At 37.0% G+C, this 24,215-nt stretch overlaps 1 protein-coding gene across 17 annotated transcripts in view; it reads right to left on the bottom strand.

Moving 5' to 3' along the window:
• NETO1 (neuropilin and tolloid like 1) overlaps nt 1-24,215 on the bottom strand; it is a 78,919-nt gene that overhangs the window by 26,110 nt on the left and 28,594 nt on the right. For 15 of the 17 annotated variants that reach the window (XR_004748495.1, XR_004748491.1, XR_004748492.1 and 12 more), the window contains exons 5-7: nt 15,619-15,660; nt 15,385-15,542; nt 767-995 (exon numbers count right to left, since the gene is read on the bottom strand). Coding sequence is in view for 12 of the 17 variants with exons in the window: in XM_035318701.1 (XP_035174592.1) it covers nt 767-995; nt 15,385-15,542; nt 15,619-15,660 (429 nt within the window). In the remaining 5 variants the exon portion in view is untranslated. Of the gene's footprint in view, nt 1-766; nt 996-7,343; nt 8,071-15,384; nt 15,543-15,618; nt 15,661-24,215 lie in introns of those variants that run through there. The other 2 variants (XM_035318702.1, XM_035318703.1) reach the window with 2 other exon arrangements.

The following is a 24,215-nucleotide window of genomic DNA, read 5'->3' as shown; positions in this document are numbered from 1 at the left end:
TTCTTTTCTTTTCTTTTCTTTTCTTTTCTTTTCTTTTCTTTTCTTTTCTTTTCTTTTCTTTTTTCTTTTTTCTTTTATTTCAAAGGCTACTTTTACTATTACCTGAGCTCAAAAATCATATAAATGAATATAAATGAATATAAATATAAATGAATGCAATCTGCATAGGGAGAATATTAAGTTTGTAAAAAAATATATATATCATTTAAGCTTTTAGATAGCTTCTGTTACTATATATATATACATATACATATATCAACAACAACAACAAAACCTCCACTAAATTATTGGCTTAAAATTATCTGATATGTGTTTATTGATATATGCATTCTGGCATATGAACAAACATATCCATCATCTGTGATAAAATAATCATAAGGTGTTTTTCAAGTTCCCATCATTGTAAGATCTAAAAAAATCAAAATCATAGAAAAGGATTAGGCTTGATAAAATCCTTCAGAGCTGTATTATTTTCCAATTGTGTAAAGGAAAACTGAGAGAGTGGACTAGTATCTTGTTAAGTTGTGGTCATTGTGACTAGCTATATCCATCTTCTGTCTCTGAATCCTGTGCTCTACTTACTTTGTTACAAATTATTGCACACTATGCATGGATTTAAACTGTTCTGGTGATTTACATAGCTTGTTCAGGAGTATCCTTTAATGTTACTTATTCATCCTTACTCTGCATGAAGAAAACATTAGCAGTTTGTGGGACTAGTGTCACTTAACAAACTGAAAGGTGGACACGTTAATTAAGGTCTTACGTTCTTGGAAAGATGTGAAGAGCATCTGGAATCGGCTGCTTCGACTGCCTTCATCTGCCCACATGCGGATCACACCGAGACCTGTCCGCAGCATCACATCGTTAGCAACAGTGCTGCAAAACTTCGCTTTTAAATCCTCCACAGAGCTGCTTCCATCATAAACAGCGACAAAATTCCTTTTGCATTCATTGGAATTCTGCATCTCATAGTCCAAGAATCGCAAGTATATCTGATGCAAACAAACAAAAAAGGCAACATGTAGACACATTTGAAAATGGCTAAACAAACATTAAACATTAAACAAACATTAAAATCAGCGTTGTGAGAGAAAGACTACACAACAACATCAAAATAATTTTTCTGGACATGGAGATCCAGAATTTTCATTTCTTGGTCGTTTTCCTGGATGGGCATTAATACAGGAAGTGAGCACAGTTTATTCTTCCTTGTATTTTGCCTTACTTCAAAGTAGAATCTAGTGGAAGATCAAGATTTTTCTTTTTCCATGAGAAGTGTGTACAACAGTCCTTCAAGCTGAAGGGCAGACAAGCTAGAAATTTATTCTTTCACTGGCACAATATTGCTCTATTACTTCCCTGACATGGAAAATAATAAGGCAAATGATTGCTGCTCCCTCCCCAGAGTCAATATGTGTCATCTTTGTGATATGTCTCAGCTACACTGATTCAGGAAGTGAGAAACTGGGAGCCAGGCAGAACTCAATCATTAATCTTTTTATGTTTCCTCAAGCAATTTGGCTACCATTTCAGCTTTTCTAAACAAAGCCTGTATGGTATATTTCTTCATAATTTAACAGGGATGAAATCAAAAGTATTTCATGGAAACTGCTAGAAACCTGGAAAGTTTCCTAATGAAATGTCTCTTGTATACCAATTAAGTTATCCCGTAAATCTAGTAAATGTCTTATCTTTTACAAAGAACTCTTTAAACCTACCTAAAAGGAAGCGTGGGTGAGGAGAAAATGATATTATTTGATATACAACTCAATATGGAGTTTAATAGGAAAACACACTCATTTTAAAAACAATTGCTAATACGAGCAACATCAAATATTCCAGGAACAGAGAAACTGGTACCCTTTTCAGTATACATACAGTACATATTCAAACTGTTAAGGGCACCGAGGGGACCTCATGAGAATGATACAGAAAGGTGAAGGAGGGCAGAAATAGCATGAAAAGCAAATATACTCAACATCCAGCTGTATGCATCTTGAAACAATAACAAAAAAGGACTCCACTGTATTAGAGATCAGATCTACTTCTTTACAAATGGTCTTATTAACTTCAGGTAGCTCTTTACATGCACAGAACAGTAGCCTAAAACTCTTCTCTGGATTTGCATAAAGTACACAAACAGCATACCCTAGCAGCATACAGGGCTCAACACTTTACGTTGTTGATATATTAGAATTCACATGGTTTGAGAATTATGTACTATTAAGAAGTCTGATGCTGCTTAAAAACAGCTCCGATTTTTAAATGATTTTTTTAAGATACTGTATAATAGTACATTTTTTTTCCTTGTTATGCTTTTCAGCTGGTCTCTCTGAAGTGAATATTTGCAAGACAATTTTTACTAGCATATGAAATTTAGTATACTAAATTTCATTTTTCCTGCTTTGACCTTTCTCTAGCATGTTATTTCTTACAGCAGATCTTAATTTTGTTCCAACATTGCCATCCTCCAAAAGAACTGTGAGAAACATATTTTAATTAAATTGTAGTTATGTGAATCCTTCATTCATACTTCTTCCACATACACACCCTTTAAAAAAAAAAATATATATATATATATATAAATTAAGGAAGCTGCTTGTATTTATCACTACAAAATTGAATGAAATTGAATGTTTAACAGCAATACATAAAGTAATAATTTTCAGATAGCAAAAATCATATGGGAAGAAATACTTTTTACAGTGTTTATTATTATTATTATTTTATTTACCACTTGTTACACCCCTGCAGTGGAATGAAAAATTATGAATTCTGTCATCCAGCATTGCTGAAATTTTCTCATAGTATCCACCAATTTTATAAATGTATTGTCTTGAAAAATCTTGCAATTTTCTCTCCTACTGGGGGGCATACAGTTCCACTCCTATTAAAACAGGTCACCTGCTGCCTTGGCAAAGTCATACTTAAAATCTGTCGAGTACAGGGAGTGTAGTTCTGAAGTTTTTCTGCACTGGCTATAACCCTTTGAAAATCTCTCTTTCATTCTCTATTGTCTTCCTCCCTTCAATAGGTGCTCAGGAATTTGACCCTTTTCTCCTTCTTGTGCTCCAATTCTTGTTCTTGCTGTTCTCTAGCTATTTATAGCATTATGTCCTACTGATGTCTATTGACTTAGCCCCTCGGGTCATCCCAGTATTCAACGTGTCTGCTGCTCTTTTCCATTTATACAACATCAACCACTTCCATGGCCACCAAGCATATGGCTGAACTTCACTTCCAGCAGCAAAAGTCCAGTGGGATATGTTCAAGAATTCTGGACCAGTGAGAGATTCAAATGAAGCCATGCAGAACTGGGATGGGCAGTATGAAAAGAGCTTTTACACCTCACTCCACTGGTCTGACAGGGCCCTCTTGTTTTAGTGGCTCCTAGTATCCAGCTGGTACATGCACATCATTGTCCTGCAGGGCAAGATTTTGCAAGAGGGAGGGATGTATTCCCATACAGGGAAAGCAGAACCATGCATACATCCATCAACGGGCCATAACTGGGGCACTCTGGAGAATAGCTTCCTGTGTTGTAGACACCAGTCACTCCTGCTCAAACAAAAGTCTAACAGGTACTGTGAAACCCTGGCTCCTAGCCTCTCCCGTGAAGCTGCTGAAATAGTCCAACTCTGCATAATATTTCACTTAGAATGGAGACTTAAATTTGCATGCTATTTTTCTTTCTTCTACTTCCTGCTTCTGAACCCGGCAATTCAGTTCTTACCAGCTTTGTCACCAATAATGCAATCACAGAATCATAGGGGTTAGGAGGGACCTCTGGAAATCATTGAGTCCAACCCCCTACTAAGAGCAGGTTCCCTACAGTAGGTTGAACAGGAAAACATCCAGGCAGGTCTTGAATATCCCAGAGAAGGGAGATGCTTCTCCACAGCCTCTCTGGGCAGCCTATTCCAGTGCTCTGTGTCCTTTTCTATAAAGTATTTATGCATGTTTGTGTGGAACTTCCTGTGTTCCAGTTTTCGGCCATTGCCCCATGTCCTATCACTGCACACCACTGAAAACAGTGTGTCCCATCAATTGGCCTCTTGCACTTTAGATATTTACAAACATTGATCAGATCACCTCCCTGTCTTCTCGTCTCCTGGCTAAACAGACCCAGATTTGTTAGCCTTTCTTCATGTGGGAGATGCTCCATGCCCTTAATCATCTCTGTGGCCCTCCTCTGGACTCTCTCTACAAGATCCCTATCTTTTTTGAACTGGGGAGCCCAGAACTGGACACGGTATTCTAGAGGTAGCCTCACCAGGACAGAGTAGAAAGGGAGGATAATCTCCTTGAACCTGCCGACCATGTTCTTTCAATGTGCCCCAGGATGCCATTGGCCTTCTTGGCCACAGGGGCACAATTCTGGCTCATGGCCAACCTGTTGTCCACCAGGACCCCTAGGTCCTTCTCTGCAGAGCTCCTCTCCAGCAGGCAGTCCCTAACTTGTACTGATGCATACAGTTATTCCTACCCAGGTGCAAGACTCTACAGTTGTTCTTGTTGAACCTCGTCAGGTTCTTCTCTGTTCTGCTCTCCAGCCTGTCCAGGTCTCACTGAATGGCAGCCTTCTGGTGTGTCAACCTCTCCTCCCAGCTTTGTATCATCAGCAGACTTTCTGAGGGTAGACCCTTTCCCTAAGTCATTGAATAAAATTAAATTGAATAAAAACCTTCAGCAGCTGATTATGTGCAATATTGCATACACGACTGTTTTCCAAGTAATGAAGAACATCTGTGTATGTACTCTCAGATGAACATGTCTCATGGGAAAGCACATGTTTAATAGACCATACAGATATAATGTAATGTACATAGATCATACTTTTATACCACTATTCAGGAAAACTCTTAACTTACTGCAGGAAAAAAATAAAATAAAATAAAATAAAATAAAATAAAATAAAATAAAATAAAATAAAATAAAATAAAATAAAATAAAATAAAATAAAATAAAATAAAGTAAATAAAATAAAAAATAAACAGGGCAAGGATCTCTCACTTTTTTTTTTTCTTGTTCTCTTTTTTTATCCTGAAGTCTTATAAATATACATTTATATGTATTATACATAAATAATACATTTATAAGTATTTGTGCATATATATATTTATGCACATATTTATGTCTGTACATGGTGTACTATTTCAGTATTGATATGTAATTTATAACAGTTTTCATTCTTACAAGAAATGTGAACAAATCCTCACTAAATACCACCTCTCACAATTGCCAGCATTCATCAGTTATTCCTGATCTGTTTAAATAGATTGTTTTTATAACAGTACAGTCAAAGTCTAACTTTTGGCTTATCCTTTGACATTCTTTAGTTTCTGGTGGCATGCTAGCCTTTAAAAATAATAAAATATTTCTCAGAGTAGGCAGTTATATGTTGAGAAGGAATAAAGAGGACAACAGATTAACATTTCACTTTGATTCTTTCAGTGAAGAAACAAACACTTTAAGCTCTTCCCAAGACTGAATTCTGAATTTGGTGACACCAGTTAATTTCTATGTGTGATAAATTCAGATAAGTTCATTATATGTAGATCGATTTGATAGGTACTGGAAATGAATAGTTGGCTTAAAAATCTATGTCCATTCTTCAGAAGACAGATGGCATCTTCTACAATGGCATGAAGTTTCATTAAGTAGAGAAAATAAACTTGTGATATTCTTAGTTGAGCTGGAATTTAATTTATTAATTTATTTAATTATTTATTTTATTTTTACTTTATTTTATTTATTAATTTATTAACTGTGCCCAGAATTTTATATAAAACAATGAAGAGTTGATCCAAGGCTACCTGGAATACATTTAGTTAAGTTTATTTAGATAGACCTATGGATCAAGGCTGGAGTACATTTTTTAAAACTGGGAACTGATAATACAAGCTAAGACCATAATACTGAATCAGATTTTGTTTTAAAGAGCTGAAAGTAATTTAATTGCATCTGCACACTTCTTCCAATTTTTACGGTCTTATTACAATATATTTGCCATTGTTGCTGTCAGTGGGTGTAAAACCCGCACTGGCAGAGAAAATTGCTAATAAATTGGGATCCACAAGGAAATAATAAAACTGATTACATAACAAAATATTATGAAATGCAAAATATTCCTGATGCACATTTTTTTGACAGCAATGACAAGATCCTCATTACTTTCACTGGCATGTGGATCTCACTAAAAGGAATTAAACATAAAGTGAGAGAAAAAAAAAATCCATATGGATATGGATAACCATTCTGGTTATTTCATTTCTATGGACTTAGTCATTACTTCTACCAGCAGTAGATAATCAACTTTGTCCACAACAAAAGCAAAGAAATGAACAAAAAAGAGATCATAAATTCAAATACCATCCATTGCCTTCGTTAAATCTTCTTCCATTGATACTAATGAGAGCTTTTGGAATGTTAATATTTCTGTAGGTACTGACACATCATATTAGCATAACAAGTATTTTCTTTTTGAAGAGAACATTAAAGTTTGTATTGTCATCATAATAAAGAAAAAGGAAATGTTGGATAAGTTTTACTATTTCATTTAAATTTGAAAATTACAGAAAACTCTGCATATATTAGAGAGGAAAAAAAAAAAAAAAAAAAAAAAAGATTGTAAACCATGAATAATGCTTCTCTTCAGTAAAATAGTCAGATTATAATCTCTTCATAGTGAATCACTTTTGATGAGTTCTGCTTTTTAATCAATCTCTGAAGGTTAGTGCTGACAATGTGATTGATCAGACCAGTCAGGAAAAGCTTCAAACCATATCCTAGCATATCAGACTTAATATATGTGTACAGACATCCAGTCCCTTATATTGCATCAAAATAAAACAAACAAACCAAAATAAATTAACAAAAAGCCATCGTTCAACTGCCAAAAGTATTTAAGATGTGAGACAAAAATGTTCAATAGAGCCTTACTTCCAGATTTTGCATATTAAGCTTCTAGGTTCAGTCAATTTTTTTGCAAGCACAAGACTGGGATAAATGATTTTATGTACTTCCCTACTGCTCAGTGACCAGTTACAGTGCTTGCTTTATTCTGTGTCTTGTTCAGCTCTATGTGATTTGCAGATGATACCTCCAACGTGTTGGCCTAGGAAATCTTTTTTTTTTTTTTTTTTTTTAAGCAGATTGTGCAACAATAATTATTCTTCAGAGCAAAAATATATATTATATACAGTATAAAAGTATACTAAAGTATACTGTATATAAGTATAGTGGGAAAAAAATAAAAAGTAAAAAAATAAAATAAAATACTAACAATTCTGCTTTAGTCTTCTAAAGTCATCTCTCCTGTTGCTTGGATCCTAAACTTTTTTATTGAAGATCAGCTTTACCTTAGCTGAAAAGTGTTAATGGTACCATGTTCTGGGGTGGGGTTTCTGGTCTTTTGTTTGTTTGTTTGTTTTACTTTTGCTTTGTTTTGCATTTTGACATTTTTGGGCCATTTTTTACCAGTCTGGGACCATTCTGTGAAAAGGGTCTATACTTCATATTTTCCTCTCTGCTGGGGCTTGGAGAATACTACCTGTCTAAGATGACAACTTTATAGGCCATTTCTAACACCCTGTGATTCACAGCCAGCCTTAGACATCAAGATATTGTCTTCCATTATAAGTGAAACTCTAGATTTCTTTATTTTGTTCTATTTGTTTTTTCAGACTTATCCAAGTTCCCAGTAACTGACATTTATTCTAGCCATCAAGAGTTCTTCATTTTTTTTTCTCTTGTTCAGTGGAAAAATGTTGGCAAGTGACAAACTTTAAGTTCCTTGGTACTGTTCTGCTTTTAACTCTCAAAACTGTAGATCAGATTCTGATTCTGCTGCTCTCTTTGGTAGATGTTCTATTACTTTAATTGGTAGCCTTTTTATTGTATTTCCTAACAATTTTTTGGATTGAGAGTTCTGAGGTTGGTTATATTTTTATACCTGTACAGAGTATGTTAACTTAACAGCGTTTTTTTTGCCAGCACCACTCAGGCATGCATATTATCACATCTGCTAGATAAGATTCTACACACATGCTGGTCTTGCTATGTCATCTGGAAAAAAAAAAAAATAAAAATGTTTCAGATAAGTGATTTTAATATTTTAACATAGGTAAACAATATTTTCTATTTGTTTAAACAAAATTTGTCCACCATGTTTCAGGAAGAAAACTTAATATGCTATCAAAATTTACAGGGTTTCTCATTCATAATATTATTTGCATTATCTGTATGTTAAAAATCTCCAGAGCTTCTTTAGAGATGGAGCCCATCTGAAGCTAGCAAACATGACTCTGTCTCTTATTTTCTTCAATCTCTAAATTCCTTTTTTTTTTTTTTTTTTTTTTTTCTGTAACATTGGAGAAACCACCATCCAAATGTCTCCTATTGAATTTTAGTGTCCCACTTCAAGCTTCTTTTCTGCATCTGATAAAGAGTCCAAAAATTAGGGTTATGCTAATTTATTAGAGTTGAAAGTTTAAAATATTTTCCTTGTAGGTCTCATACCAGAGCATAAATTTCCACTTTGCATATGAGAACAGAAAATGTTTTGTCAGACTGGTTTATACAAAACTGTAGCTTTGGAATTTGCTTCACATCCTGTTTCTTTCTACTGGTCCAGAAAATGCATGGGCAACAACCACGTCTCTCTCAAATTTTCATTCGATCTGAAAGTTGGAATCCTGGAACCAGAAGCATATTTGTGTTTGGTCAGGTAAGAGGATACAAGATCAACTGTGAAAATAGTAATAAATGATTTAGAACCTCTACCTGGTCTGCAGCAAGAAGTACTTATCATTTGTAAATAAGTCAGTGTCTTGAAACTTCCTTCCTGACTTCACTGGCATGCCTACATGATCAAGCAGCAGTCTCCCACTCTTAATTCCCCTGCCAGTGTCCTGGGTGCAAGGGCAGGCTCCACTTGGTTAGGGTTCCCCCGTACTCACAATTGGCTGAATATGGTACACTGGTGTTTCATGCTGTGCAGTGGGTGGCTCAACCCAAGCATGGGCCCTCAGGAGCCTGGATGGAGGTTTTTAGCCCCTACTTAGCTTTACTGCCCCCACCCTGATCTCACCAAGTGGCCACCTTGGTTCAAGCTGGCGCCAACTCTGACACAACCAGCCATAGAATAGTATTGTAGAATGGCTTGGGTTGGAAGGGAACTTAAAGATCACCTAGTTCCAACCCCCCTGCCATAGGCAGGGACACTTCACACTAAACCAGGTTGCTCAAAGCCCCCATCCAAAAAGGCCTTCAATACTTCCAGGGATGGGGCAGCCACAACTTCTCTGAGCAATCTGTTCCAGTGCTCCATCACCCTCAGAGTAAATAATTTATTCCTAATATCTAACATAAACCTGTCCTATTTTGGCTTAAAACCATTACCCTTTGTTTCATCAGTGCACTCCCTGATAGAGTCCCTCCCCAGCTTATAGCACCCTTTAGGTACTAGAAGGCTGCTGTACGGTCTCCCTGATGCCTTCTCTTCTCCAAGCTGAACCAGCCCAACTCTCTCAAACTGTCTTCATAGGTAAGGCGTTCCAGCCCTTTGATCACCTAATAGGTCCATGTCCTTCTTATGCTGGGGGGCCCAGAGCTGAATGCAGGGTCTTATAAGAGCAGAGCAGAGAGGGAGAATCACCTCCCTTTACCTATTAACTGTACTATTTTTAATGCAGCCCAGGGTACTTTTAGCTTTCTGGAATGCAAGTGCACATTGCTGGCTTGTGTTGAGTTTTTCAGCCACTGGCACCCCCAAGTCTTTCTCCTCCAGACGTCTCTCAAGCCAAGCCTGTCTGTCACCATGCTGTGGCCACCATGGATAGGTCTGCCCATCTCTCTTTGTTGGCCACATCCCAGCACTACAGCTGTCTTCGCCTTCACCCCCACAGTAATCACCACTCATAGACAACCCAGGTTTAAGGATATTGTGATAACAGGTCAAAACTAGATCCTTCTTAATTAAGCTTGCAGTTTCCAAAGCTTGTTATTAAGTCTCACATCTTAAAACCTGCAGAGAACTCCTCTTTACCTAGTAGCAGACTCAGGTGGGGTGGCAGAATTAGCATCACTTTGTGTAATTAGCTTACAACTTAATATCATTTCTTGTGGTAGGTGTACAGAAGGCAGCCTCAGCATTTTCCCAGTATAAATGTACTTCTTTCTTGCTCCTCCTGAACAGGTTGCTTCCACTGGACTGGACTGGATCCAAATGAATGCTTGTCTGTCTGTGCTCTGGACACTTGTCTTCCTTCCTGTGCTGCCCAGAGTTTTTGATTATGAACACTTCTTGTTTTGTCCCAGAATCAGAACATCATCTTTGTAAATATTTTATTATTTTTATCATCAAATTCTACTATTTGTTGTTTCTTTGTGTGTGTGTGTGTGTGTGTGTGTGTGGTTTTTGTTTGTTTGTTTGTTTCGTTGGTTAGGTTTTTCCCCTACAAAACCACTCAAGGACTAAGCACAATATGATGGTAGCTTGCTGGGGAAGCTACCACCAAAGGGAGCACCATATGATCACAAAAATACATTTTCTTTCTACGTGACTTTGTCAAATTCTACTGACGTATCCAAAATAGAAAAATGTTTCCTGTCAATCTTTTCCTCTACCTTTTCACCCCAAACAGAAAGTAAGAGAATCATAGACTCATAAAATCATAGAATGGCTTGGGTTGGAAGGGACCTTAAAGATCATTTAGTTCCAACCCCCCTGCCATGGGCAAGAATAGCACCCACTAGATCAGGTTGCCCAGGGCCTCATCCAAACTGGTCTTGAACACTTCCAGGTGTGGGGAATCCATAACCTCTCTGGGCAACCTGTTCTACTGCCTAACTGAGTGAAGAATTTCCTCCTAACATCTAATAAAAATCTTTCATCTTTTAGTTTAAAACCATTCCTCGTCCTGTCATTGTCTGATTGAGAAAGTTGCTCTCCATCTTTTTTACAAGACCCCTTTCAGAACTGAAAAGCTGCAATAAGGTCATGCCAGAGCCTTCTTTTTTTAGGCTGAAAAGCGCCATCTCTCTCAGACTTTCTTCGCAGGAGAGGTGCTCCAGCCCTCTAATCATCTTTGTGGCCCTCCTCTGGACCCGCTCTAAGAGATTAACATCCTTCTTGTGCTGGGTGCCCCAGACTTGGATGCAATAGTCCAAGTGGGGCCTCACAAGGCCTGAGTAGAGTGGGACAATCACCTTCCTTGACCTGCTGGCCACTTCTCTTTTGATGTAGCCCAGGATGCAGTTGGCCTTCTGGGCTTCTAGTGCACACTGCTGGCTCATGTTGAGCTTTTTGTACACCAGAACCCCCAAGTCCTTCTCTGCAGAGCTGGTCTCAATGAGATCTTTTAACAGTCTATACTCATGTCTGTGATTGCCCTGACCCAGGTGCAGAACCTTACACTTAGACTTGTTGAACCTCATTAGGTTCATGGGGGCCAACTTCTCAAGCTTCTCTTTGGATGTCATCCCTTCCTTCTGTTGTATCAACTGCACCACTCAGCCTGGTGTCATCTGCAATCTTGCTGAGGGTGCACTCGATCCCACTGTCTAGGTCATTGATAAAGATTATAAACAGTACCAGTCCCAGGACAGATGCCTGAAGGACACCACTCATCACCAGCCTCCACCTGGACATAGAGCCATTGACCAACACTCTCTGGTGCAACCTTCAAGCCAACTCCTCATCCACTGAATGGTCCACCCATCAATCCATGTCTCTCCAATCTGGAGATCAGGATGTCATGTAGGACTGTGTCAAAGGCCTTCCAGAGGTCGAGGTAGATGATGTTGGTCAGTCTTCTCTTGTCAACTGATGAAGTCACTTTGTCATAGAAGACCACAAGATTGGTCAGGCACAATTTGCCCTTGGTGAAGCCATGATGGCTGTCTCAGATCACCTCTTTGTCTTGCATGTGCCTTGACATTGCTTGCCATCATTATTTTACATTTCTAATTTTCTATTCACAAACAAAGGATTATTTGTTTATCCACAGATGTAGCCAATGGTGATTCCAAAATTTTTGAAATCCCAGTGCTATAAAATTATCTAATTTATCTTTTGGCATTTGTTTTGCAGTGAAGGGACAAGTATCTTGGAATGGAGATGTTCTTTTACTTCTATTGTTCTGAGTAGGTTGGCACATTCAGCCAGCAGCTCACTTCTTTATTTGCCAGTCTTCTGTATTGATTGAAATCTACTTCTACATGTAGTACAGAACCTCCAGTATTTCTGAACTCCAGGTTCACAGTTATCTTACTCAGCAGGAATTGACTTCAAATGAATGTACTAATCACATGCTTTGCAACCTGTCGCTATCAAAAATAAGGCTGCAAGTCTGCATAAAGATTGAAATTGTGTTTTAGCTGTGTTCTACTGTCTTCTGCACTTCCAGAAAGTTTTGGTTCTACACACATTTTCAGCATTTTAATTTTTGTGCTACAAGGTGATCTGTGATGATTCAGTATTTTAATCATGTGCAAGAAATGTACTGCTCTCTATCCCATTCTAGCTTTCTGAAAGTAGCAGCAATATTACACCCAGACTGTCAGGTTGAAGTTCAGGCTTAGAGCTCTCAAGTTCATACACCCTGACTGATCTCATTGCATATATTTTGAGCTCAGACTTGGCTTGAATCTGAAATTGCAAACCATGGAAGTTATTTGTATCTTCCTTCTGCAGACAGTTTAGACTGGATGAGCTTAAGCCAAATGAAATTGCAAACAGCTCACACTCTGGCACAGTTTAAGAAACTAAAACGTAAGGATCCAACTCAAATTCTGTCTGAGAAACACTGACCTTTTAGGCATAGTTCCCAGTAACAAATTGTACAGCTCAGAGTACAGGAGCATGTAGATATAGACAGTTGTTGAGTTGTTAATGTTCCTAGCTGGAAAGCCTGTTTTCATAGGTGGAAGCTGCTATAAATTAAAATGATGTCACTGACATTGTATTGAGTATGTGATTAATTCAAGGGTAGATAAGCACAAAGGAAGATGACTGTAAAATATGGACAACAGAATTCAGACTTATAAACAATATTAACATAGATCTTACTTCTTACATGATTTTTTCAAAAATTATCCACTAATTTGTTCCATAATATCTGAATATTTTTCAAACATTCCCAGTGTGGACACATGTCCATCCACTATGGACATAGATGTGTTTGCGTATATAAATACACATATATATATATGTATATGAAAAACAGACTAATAAAGTTCAAATGCTAAATTAGTTGTCCTTCAAACTGAATCAAGGCTTCAAAATTGGCTTTTTTTTTCCTACCTTACCAAAAAAAGCTTTCATTTTCATGTTAAGAAATGCTGATTTATGTTCTGTTATATTGTTCTATGTTGTTACCCAGAGAATTCTGTAGGACGGGAACAATAAGATTCTTCAGGAGATGACCTAGCCCACCCCTCTTTCTAAAAGTAAGATTAGTAATGTTTGTCTCATATTTATTTGTTTATTTATCTTTGTTTATTTATTTTACCTCCACTTTAACAATGTTAGCTATGCTGGCTGAACAAACCTCCTTAACCAATCATTTATAATCCACTCCCAAGGTTTTTTTTTTTTTTTTTTTTTTTTTTTTTTTCCCTGACATTTAACCAGAATCTATCTTTTTCCAGTGCAGAACCATGACTTCTCTGAGCCATGGACATCATCTGAGCAGCCCTTCCTCATTATTAGAACGTTTAGGATACTGTCTCATAACACCCTCCTTCACTAAAACCTTAATGTTATATTTAAAAACTTTCGGTCTTTCCTCATGCCTTTTACAATTTTCTCATTGCTTTCCCTTCCAGATACTCTTTAGCTAGTCTATGCTTTTTGAGATGAAGTACAGTTAAATCCAAGTATACAAATTCACAAACTAACCTATTCACAAGGAACTAACCCTCTACTGACAGTGGTAGTGTGGCATACTTCTGTTACACATTGGGGTTATATATATTGTTCATTTTTATCAGGACTAAATTGTGGATAACTCCTATAGATAAATAAATATGACATTTCTAGGAGGACTTTAAATCATGTGGCACTTTAGAGTTAGATCAAGTAAGAATGTCATGATGACATTATCTGACCAACTAAGCACAGACTGGAATTAAAACTGTAGGGCAATTTTATTAGCTCATTTAATTGTACTGAATCTATATTTTAATAATGTGTTTATCAGTTTTCTTACCAACTAATATCTAAGTATATATAGTGTGCAATATTGATAAATTAGTCCAGTCATTTCACATATATAGTCGCTTACTCTGGAAACTTCATCTACTTAATTGGAAACCTTTATGAATATTGAATTTTCCAAAAAATAAAAAATATGAGACTAAAACATATCCTGGAAATAATTTATCTGTAGTCTTATGAGCCAACTGTTCAACACCTAAACTTTCACAATAGAAAAAAATAATAATAATAATAATAAATGATACTAATGTATTTTTCTCTACTGGAAACGCTTCACGTTGCTTATTCAATGTTCAGTGCTGGAACAGTCTAATATATTCAGTACAGTCTTCTCTGGGATCACACACAAAACCATACCTGTTTAAAGATCCAGAGATTAGTGGATATAAAAATTATACCTTGTAAAACTTTTCTAGTCCAATAAAAGACAGATAGTAAAAATATACTGGGGAGTTGTCTTTAGCAGAATAAATGAAAGAAGGTGGGAGCACAGAGCTGTTCCGACTGCAGAGAGGAGAAACAGTAGTATAGCCAGCAACAATTAATCAAAATAATAACTGATAAGCCATGGATAAGAGACGAACTCAAATCCAAAAAAAAAAAAAAAATCATTCAATTCATCGCAGCACTTTCCTGTGTGTGTGTGTTACAAAGACCTGTTCTGCTGATTGTGGTGGGAGAGAAACAAGAACACTATCTTTTTTTGTCAGTGGTTCTAAAACAAGGGAACTAAAGACCTTGTACATAGGAACATTAATTTACCTTGCTTCCATTTTCACCATTCCTGGATGAGAAACAGCGATGATCTTAGGGACCCAGCAGTTTTCCATTAATTGTCTCTATGTTAGATACGATCACCTCCCACTTAACTAAACACACTGATTCTTTAAATATATGAGCAAAATTAAAGATTAATTTAAGAAAATTACTTATGGCACAAAAAGCACCTTAATGCTGCCCACATCATTATTCATAGAGAAAGAGAGTTGTTTTGATTGAGGTGACAAATTACCTTTCAACAGCAGAAAGCAAAAACAGTTTACAAGTTCAAGCTGTAAAGTTATTAAATAAGAGCTGTCTGTACTAAGAAATGCACAGCATATTAGAAAAGTTAATTTCTTAAATTAAGTGGCAAATCAGCAAGTGGACAAAGCACTGACCTTGGATCTGGGTGGTGCTCTGATGTACCATTTACAGTCTACTGCTTCAGTTTCAGAAGCTTTTCCTTCTTTGACAATTTGTACAGATTCCACAATTCCTTCAGGTCCTCCCATCTCAAACTCACAAACTAAATAACAAAATAGCAGAAAAATGAATCCTGAACAGCAAACAAAAATATTTTCTACAGCAGAATGCAAAGACTTCCAAGTCTTAGGAAGAACCAATATACCAACCTGGCAATGGTTTCAAAACTCCAAGGTCCTTAAAATCGGGATCTTGAAAATTGAGAAAGAGAAAATTAGTTTTGTTCAATATCTTGGGTATAATATCAATGTATTAAGATTGGACACTTCAGTGATATAATTATACATTTATTTCTTTGGAATGTGACTTGTTTTTTTTTGTTTGTTTGTTTGTTTGTTTAAAAACTATGACAACACACTAATTATTAATGCAGAAAGTGTTGGTACCATCATGCAAAGTTCTTACATTTTTCCATTATGAAATACTGCTTTGAAAAATTTTGTCACAATTTTCTCTGTCTCACTCTCTTTCAGAAGAATGAATTAAAAAATAAAATCTGTACACACTAGAAAGCAAGAACATCACACAGCTACCCACATGATATTTTACCATCAGTTAAATTAGACATATCAGTCTAATGAAAAAGATATATTTACAAATCCATTCAGAAACCCTTTGCTTATTTTACAGCATTATTATAACACAACTTCATTCTTTGGTTATGAATACTCTACCATCTCTACCAACAATGAGGAGTCTCTTTTTTTCTCAGAGAAATCCATCTGGTATTCCAGGAATAAATATCATAAGAATTTACCATGGAATTTATTGTGTTAACAAGGTAGTAAGTCTAATATGTGTTATTTTTGATAAGATAAATATGATAATATTTATTGTCTGAGATGCTTTGTATTATGCCTTTATAGCCAGATATAACTCTTATATGAAATTAGTTTGGTCATGGTTCTATGCCTCGATAAACAGCTATCCATAGACAAATCAACATTTCATAAAATTTTGCTGCAGCTTGAATATATTGCCCCAAAACAGAAACGTGAAAGGGACTAAATTATTTCAATTATTTTCTCAAAATAGACTAGTTTTGTCTGGAGTTTTTATCTCTTGCACTATTATGCTATTTAACATGAAAATTCTGTGTTATTTTCCCCATCTTCATGGGAAAGAGATCAAAAAAGAAACCCACTGCTTTTTATTTTATTATTTATTTTATTTTATTTTATTTTATTTTATTTTATTTTATTTTATTTTATTAAATTTGGCTGGATCTGTTGTCTGAAATCAGTGTTAAACATATACATGCACTCCTCATCAGGCTTCTCCTGAGCCACGTTCCACCCAGGCCTCAAAAGGATTTCGCAAAAAGAAAATCAAGGTCAAGATGGAGCTATATAATCTATACAATATATTCATGGAACTCATTTTATTGTTTCAGGATTGACTAAATGTATCCAAAGCTATAAAAACAATGAGTCTGGCAGTAGGAAATCAACTGGAGTAAAACCAAACCAAAACAGCAAAACCTGATGTTCCCCTTTAACCTTTGTTTAGTCTGCACAGTAACAATTATAACCAAATAATATAATGAAAAACAAAGTCTTATGAGCAAGAACAGCAATTTTAACCTGAACAATGAGTATATGCTGTCAAAAGCAGAGTTGTAAAATCACCTTTTAAAACTGTCTTGTTATAACCAGGCTGCTACATTTTTATTTCCCAGTTTTCCTCTTACAGTGGCACAATATAAGTCTTGGCTAATACTCATTAACTTAAGAGACTGCAAATATAATTGAAAAGGCAATTAGTATTAATTGTTATTCAGTTTTATATACCAGCAGCTGTTATTCAGTTTTATATACCAGCAGATAGATATGATAATAAACAACACTAAAAATAATGAGATATTTCTGTTAATGTACTCAGATATTGATATCTACTGCTGAAAGTAAGGTGTTTAAAGGAAGTACACTTCACTGGTTCAAAATAATATCCAAACCATGTCTAGTGTATCCATCACATTTCTTCTAGTCTGAGTTTACAGGGATCAGTCTGATCTACTCAAAACACTCCACCACATTTACAAAGTAGAGAGGAGGGAAGAGGGAGAAAAAAGTTCTGACAGGATTTCTCCCATATGAAAGGTTTTTCATAGATAAGAGTGTTCATAGCAAGGATCCTTGCTGATTTACTGGCCTTACTTGACATTATTAGAAGTAAGGATTAGAAATAAGGATTGGGGGTGGGATGGTAGGGATGTGGAGAATGTTGGAGGCAGACTGTATGTCAGAAAGAAAACATGAATGACTTTTTTGCTCTGAGGTTTCTAAGTCTGAACATTGTGGGAGTGTGGCTATGGGGGTCGACAAGCCCCATGGTTGGTGATAACATCAGACTCTTAACGACGAGGCCATCAGGAATGTACAGAGGTTAGAGGAAACAAAGACAGGTGATTCAGGAGATGCCTTGTCGTCTCGGGTTGCTTCTTTTCCAGCCGTTAAGGCATGGAAGTTGCTGGGTGTTTGCGGTTGCCGGGCAAAGTTGTTAACCAATGAAGAGTTAGTGGAAAAGTACTGCTGTGGGGCGAATAGTTTAAGAAGGGAGCCTGTCCTCAGGATGGGCTTGCAACAAGGAGAATGAAATTATGCCCTCAATATGAGAGATAAAGCTAGGCCCTCAGTAAGATATAATGAAGATATGTCACCAATAAAGTAGCAGCAGTTACTGATCCCAAAAGAACCCTGGTGTCTGTGTGGTCATTACGCCACAGAGCATATCTTACAATTAGTGTACATTAACCCTTTACCAAGGTGTGCAATCCAGACAACTCTGAAAGGTTTACACACAGGAGATAGGCTTGTGTCATTACACAGTGCTTGGGGAGGTAAGTCTATGTACAAAGTCCATGAGAAAATGTGGCTGCCCACCCATGTTCCCTAGAGAGTTGAGATGATTTGTATTAGAAAGCTTCCTTCTCTATTTTTGGTAAAAATAATGTCAGAAGCAGAGGGGGAAGCCTTTTGCTCTCCAGGACTGGTAAGAATATTTTGGTAATAATAATAATAATAAAGCAATAATTTTGAAAACTAGTAATAAACTGGAAATAAACAGAATTCATAGAAGTCAAATTAAAAAAAAAAAAAAAAAAGCGGGGGGGGGCGGGGGAGAGGGGGAAATAAATTTGTGTTCCAGATGCAAAACTCATTCTAGCTGCTGTTTTACTATTTACAACTAATTTGCAAAACATCTTCCTTCAAGAAACTTAATGTCTGAAGTGCAATCATGTAGTTTGACCCACAAAAAAAATCTGAATATATGTTCCCATTTTTTTTAACAATACAGTTATAACAAAATCACACAGAAGTACAAAAATCTGTTAACATTCTAGAAATATGGTAGATCTAGAAGTGGACATGCAAGTACTCAGCTGCATTTACAATCATTCAGCATTTGCAGAGGGTTCTAGACAGGCTGGATTAATGGGCAGAGGCCAATGGGATGAGGTTCAATATGGCTAAGTGCCATGTCCTGCACTTTGACCACAACAACCTCATGCAATGCTACAGGCTTGGGGCAGAGTGGTTATACAGAGGAAAAGGATCTGGAGGTGTTGCTTGATGCTCACCTGAGCATGAGCTGGCAGTGTGCCCAGGTGGCCAAGAAGGCCAACGGCATCAGGGGTCGGTGCTGGGTCTGGTCTTGTTCAACATCTTCATCGACGACCTTGATGAGGGAATAGTGTCTGCCCTCAGCAAGTAAGCCGACGACACAAAGCTGGGAGGAGTGGCTGACACGCCATAAGGCTGTGCTGCCATTCAGCGAGACCTGGACCGGCTGGAGAGATGGGCAGAAAGGAACCAAATGAGGTTTAATAAGAGCAAGTGTAGAGTCCTGCTCCTGGGAAGGAACAACCAGAAGTATCAGTACAGGCTGGGTGATGACCTGCTGGAGAGGAGCTCTGCGGAGAAGGACCTGGGGGTCCTGGTGGACAACAGGTTGACCATGAGCCAGCAGTGTACCCTGGTGGCCAAGAGGGCTAATGGAATCCTGGCATGCATTAAAAGGAGTGTGGCCAGCAGGTCAAGGGAGGTGATCCTCCCCCTCTACTCTGCCCTGGTCAGGCCTCACCTGGAGTACTGTGTCCAGTTCTGGGCTCCCCGGTACAAAAAAGACAGGGACCTCTTGGAAAGAGTGCAGTGGAGGGCCACAAAGATGATACGAGGCCTGGAGCATCTTTCCTATGAAGAAAGGCTGAGAGACCTGGGTCTGTTCAGCCTGAAGAAGAGAAGACTGAGAGGGGATCTTATCAATGTGTACAAATATCTGAGGGGTGGGAGACAGAAGGATGTAGCTAACCTATTTTCAGTGGCTTGTGGGGATAGGACAAGGGGCACAGCCACAAAATAGAACACAGGAAGTTCCGCACCAACATGCGAAAGAACTTCTTCACAGTGAGGGTGACGGAGCACTGGAACAGGCTGCCTAGAGAGGTTGTGGAGTCCCCTTCTCTGGAGATATTCAAGGCCCCTTCTGGACGCCTACCTGGGCAGCCTGCTCTGAGGAACCTGCTTTGGCAGGGGGGTTGGACCCAATGATCTTTCGAGGCCCCTTCCAACCCCTATAGTTCTGTGCTTCTGTGATTCTGTGATCCTGGCTTGCATCAGGCATAGTGTGGCCAGCAGGACCAGGGAGGTGATCATTCCCCTGTACTCAGCTCTGGTGAGGCCACACCTCAAGTATTGTGTTCAGGGTCCCTCAATACAAGAAAGACATCGAGGCCCTGGAATGTGTCCAGAGAAGGGCTACAAAGCTGGTGAAGGGCCTGGAACACAAGTCCTATGAGGTGTGGCTGAGGGAACTGGGGTTGTTTAGTCTAGAGAAGAGGAGGCTCAGGGGTGACCTTATTGCCCTCTACAACTACCTGAAGGGAAGTTGTGGGGAGCTGGGGGTCAGCCTCTTCTCACAGATAACTAGTGATAGGACTAGAGGAAATAGCCTCAAGTTGCGCCAGGTGGGATTCAGTAGGAAATTAGGAGAAATTTCCTCTCAGAAAGAATGGCTAGACATTGGCACAGGTTGCCCAGGAAGGTGGTGGCATCACTGTCCCTGTGGGCATTTAAGTAAAGGTTGGATGTGGTACTTAGTGATATGGTTTAGTGTGTAATATTGGTGGTAGGGTGTCATTTGGACCAGATTATCTTGAAGGTCTTTTTCAAACTTAATGATTCTATGATTCTATGATTTTGAGAATGATAATGCAATAAAGTGTATAACATGCTTTATTACACATTAATAACCAGTATTGTTATAATAAAAGTAACAATTTGTAAGTAAGGCATTATGAGAAATACTGAGATTTCTACCATGTTTAAGCATATTGCCAAAACAAATGTCTGGTTTTGAAATAATCTACCATTAAATAGATTATACTTTAGCAGCTCTTCTGTATGTAATTCAATCAAATTGTTATTATTGATTTGGCTGAGTCAGAAACCTTATAATGATATCTAAATACTGGCTGTCTAGATCTTCTGATAGTCAGATGCTCTTTTCTTTTGCACCTAATGAAAAGTATGTTCCATTAGGAAGAATCCCAAGTCAGAAAAATTTTGTTGTGAAAAGTAAGATTGATCACCTATAATGAGAGAGAGAAAAAGGAGGTAATAAGTCTTGAGAAGACTGTAGTACATGGATTTATTTTATTTATTTATTTTTAATGGGGATCTCTCTCATTAAATGAAATCCGTAAAACAGAGGATTTATATAAGAAATGTGTAAAAGTTATGTAAATGGAAGACCTTGCAGACAAAATAAATTCTGGCATTCTTTGCTTCAACACTGAACACCTCTTTTAAAACAAACAAACAAATAAACAAAAAAGGGTATCCAGAAATTTCCTTTGGTGATATATTACAACCCATTCTACAAATAATAGATTCCTGAAATGTTTAGTTAACACAAGTTCTCCTGTAAAGTCTCTGTGAAGCACAGAATTACATTTGAAAAATATTATGAGATGTAAAAACGTGTGCCAGGTTATTTAGAGTTACTGACAAACAAGCAGAACAAGAAAATTCAGTGTCACGAGAAAAAAAAAATAATAATAATAATAAATAAATAAATTATGATAATCTATATATTTCCTTAACTTGTAAAAAATGGGCTAGATGAGGAAACAGAGGTGGCTGAACAGCCAGGCCCAGAGGATGGTGATCTGTGTCACAAAGTCTAATTAGAGAATAGTAACTACTTGTATACCACAGGGCACAATATTGTCTGCAATTCTGGTCAACATCTTCATTAATGATCTGGAAGATGGTGCAGAGCATATGCTCAGCAAGTTTGCAGAAGACACAAAGCTGGGAGTAGTGGATACTCCAGAGTGTCAATGGTGCCATCTAGAGGAACCTTGACAGGCTGGAGAAATTGTCCACCAGGAATCTCATGAAGTTCAACAAGGTGTTCATGGACCTTCATCTGAGGTAGAACAGCCCCAGGCACTAGTACATACTGGGTTCTGGTGGACAACAAGTGAACATGAGTCACTTGCTACCTTGAGCTTGGTAGCTCTTGCTACCAAGAAAGCTTTACTCAGCATTGGTGAGGCCACACCTAGAGTACCGTGTCCAATGTTAAATTTCCCAATACAATACTGCTACAGAGATGCTGAAGAGAGTCCAGAGAAAGGACATAAAGATGGTAAAGGGACTGCAACATCTCTCATATGAGGAGAGGCTGAAAGACTTGGGGCTGTTCAGCCTGGGGAAGAGAATGCTCAGGTGAGTTCCTCTCCAAGTATATAAATAACTGGAGGGAGTTTGCAAAGAAGAGGGAGCCAGGCTTTTACAAGTGGTGACCAATAGCAGGACAAGAGGCAACAGGCACAACCTGAAGTATACATACTGAAGAATATGAACAATTAATGTATGGTTAGAAGTCAAGATGAAGGCAATGTGTGCCACAGAATCCTGGTGCGGATGTGAAACCTGTTTTGTAATTAATTTGTGAGATATTTTGATAGATTTTTTTTTTTTTTTTTCTATAAATAAGAAGAAGGAATTATTTGACCAAACTATATGGTATAGAGAGCTGATGTTTGAAACATAAGCAAGTTGATGTTGTTTTTGAATACAAAAACTACATTTTAATCAAAAATATTCACAGTATGTAGAAACCTTATTTGCTAAATAAGGAAAGTATTCAATTTCATTTATTGAACAGACGACTATAGATATATGTTTTCTTTTTCTTGTATTTTACTAACTAGAAATAGACATTCAGGCTTTGTTCTATTAATATTTAAGGCATTCTAATGCATACACATTGTTGCCTATCATAGAATTTATCAAAGACTTGATTTTACATGCAAATGCTTTTGGAAAAGTAAGGAGAACTGCAATATTTAGCAAGCCACTAGTTATTTATCTTCAAGTTTATGAAACCAGGTAAATTTTACAATTATTTCTGGGAGCTTAAGTCAGTCCTGCATTCTTGAGTGGTGATTTTCTGTAAAAACAGAGCCTTCAGAGCTCAGAAAAAAAGGAAGGGCAGGATTGTTCTAAGTTGTTTTATGTGGTTGTCTTCTAGTATTTGATGATGTAATGCAAGGACTAGATGATAACCAAAAGATTTTAAAAGTATTGAAATAGGCTAAAGAATCACAAAAATAATTATAAAACAGGAAAAATATCTACAAGTAAACATATTTTGGTGTACAAGCAAGCGGACTTAAATGTTCTGCCAAGAGAGTGAGGGAAAAGTGTAAACTAGTACACAAGTACTAAGTGGTGTAGACATATAAAAATAAATAAAAAATGCTGTCTTGTCAACTGAAAAGGAAATTTGTTCCAAGGAATATTTTCAGCTCTGTAGTCTTATTGAAACATCAGATAATATGTCTATATCTGTATTAAATATACAAGATCTTAAAAGAAAATATATAGTTTGCTAGACACCCTGAAAAAAACAGTTCTATAATAATTCTATCAGGAGAGAGTATGTGTTACATTTGCTATTTGTTTTCTATGTACTTATTCTTCTTATTATTATTTAATATTTTGAGCAATGACAGATGTTTTGGAGGCTACATATTTATAATCTAAAGCAATGTTTTGTATATTCACTCCTCAGTACAGTCATGAAAGTATTTAAAAGCAATAAGTGTTTATGCAGAAGTGACTAAGACTCTTAACTTTTCCTTAAAGTCCTACTTCGGAAGGAAGTCATGTGAAACCAAGTAAGTTGAAAGAATACTCTGGAGAAGTTCTCTCTGTTTTTGAAGATGTAGTTCCATCAGGAGAGAATACTTTGTCTTGTGTTAGGTGATCTGATTCGCAGTAAAGTACACAGCTACTATTTTTCTTAGGAAGAAATATTATAAATGAATGCTGCAAGCAGTATGGGATGTTACATCATAATTTTAAAAAAATCACAGAAAAATACAATCCACTTACTCTAGCTATTTTAATTTGATTCCTTATACTAATTGTAGTATTTTTTAAATAACACAGACTGCCTCCCAGAGTTCTTTGTTTGTTTTGATTTTTTATACTAAAAGTTAATACTTGTTTCTTTGACAAAGAAACATTTTTCATTTTGGAAATGAAAAAACAGTATAATAATAAAATCTATATCTTTATGTAGCTTCTTGCTACGATTGGTCAAAATGCTTAGACAAGAAATGGCCTGAATGAACTTTACTAGAAAAGAATACATGAATACAGAGATTGAATTTAGATTTCTCTTTTTGTGTACACAATGGCAGGCTAGATATTTTGCTTGATATCTTGCC

This window comes from Oxyura jamaicensis, chromosome 2 (genome assembly GCF_011077185.1).
Source record: "Oxyura jamaicensis isolate SHBP4307 breed ruddy duck chromosome 2, BPBGC_Ojam_1.0, whole genome shotgun sequence".
NCBI classification, from domain to species: Eukaryota; Metazoa; Chordata; class Aves; order Anseriformes; family Anatidae; genus Oxyura; species Oxyura jamaicensis.
This window is presented reverse-complemented; position numbering and strand designations above follow the sequence as displayed.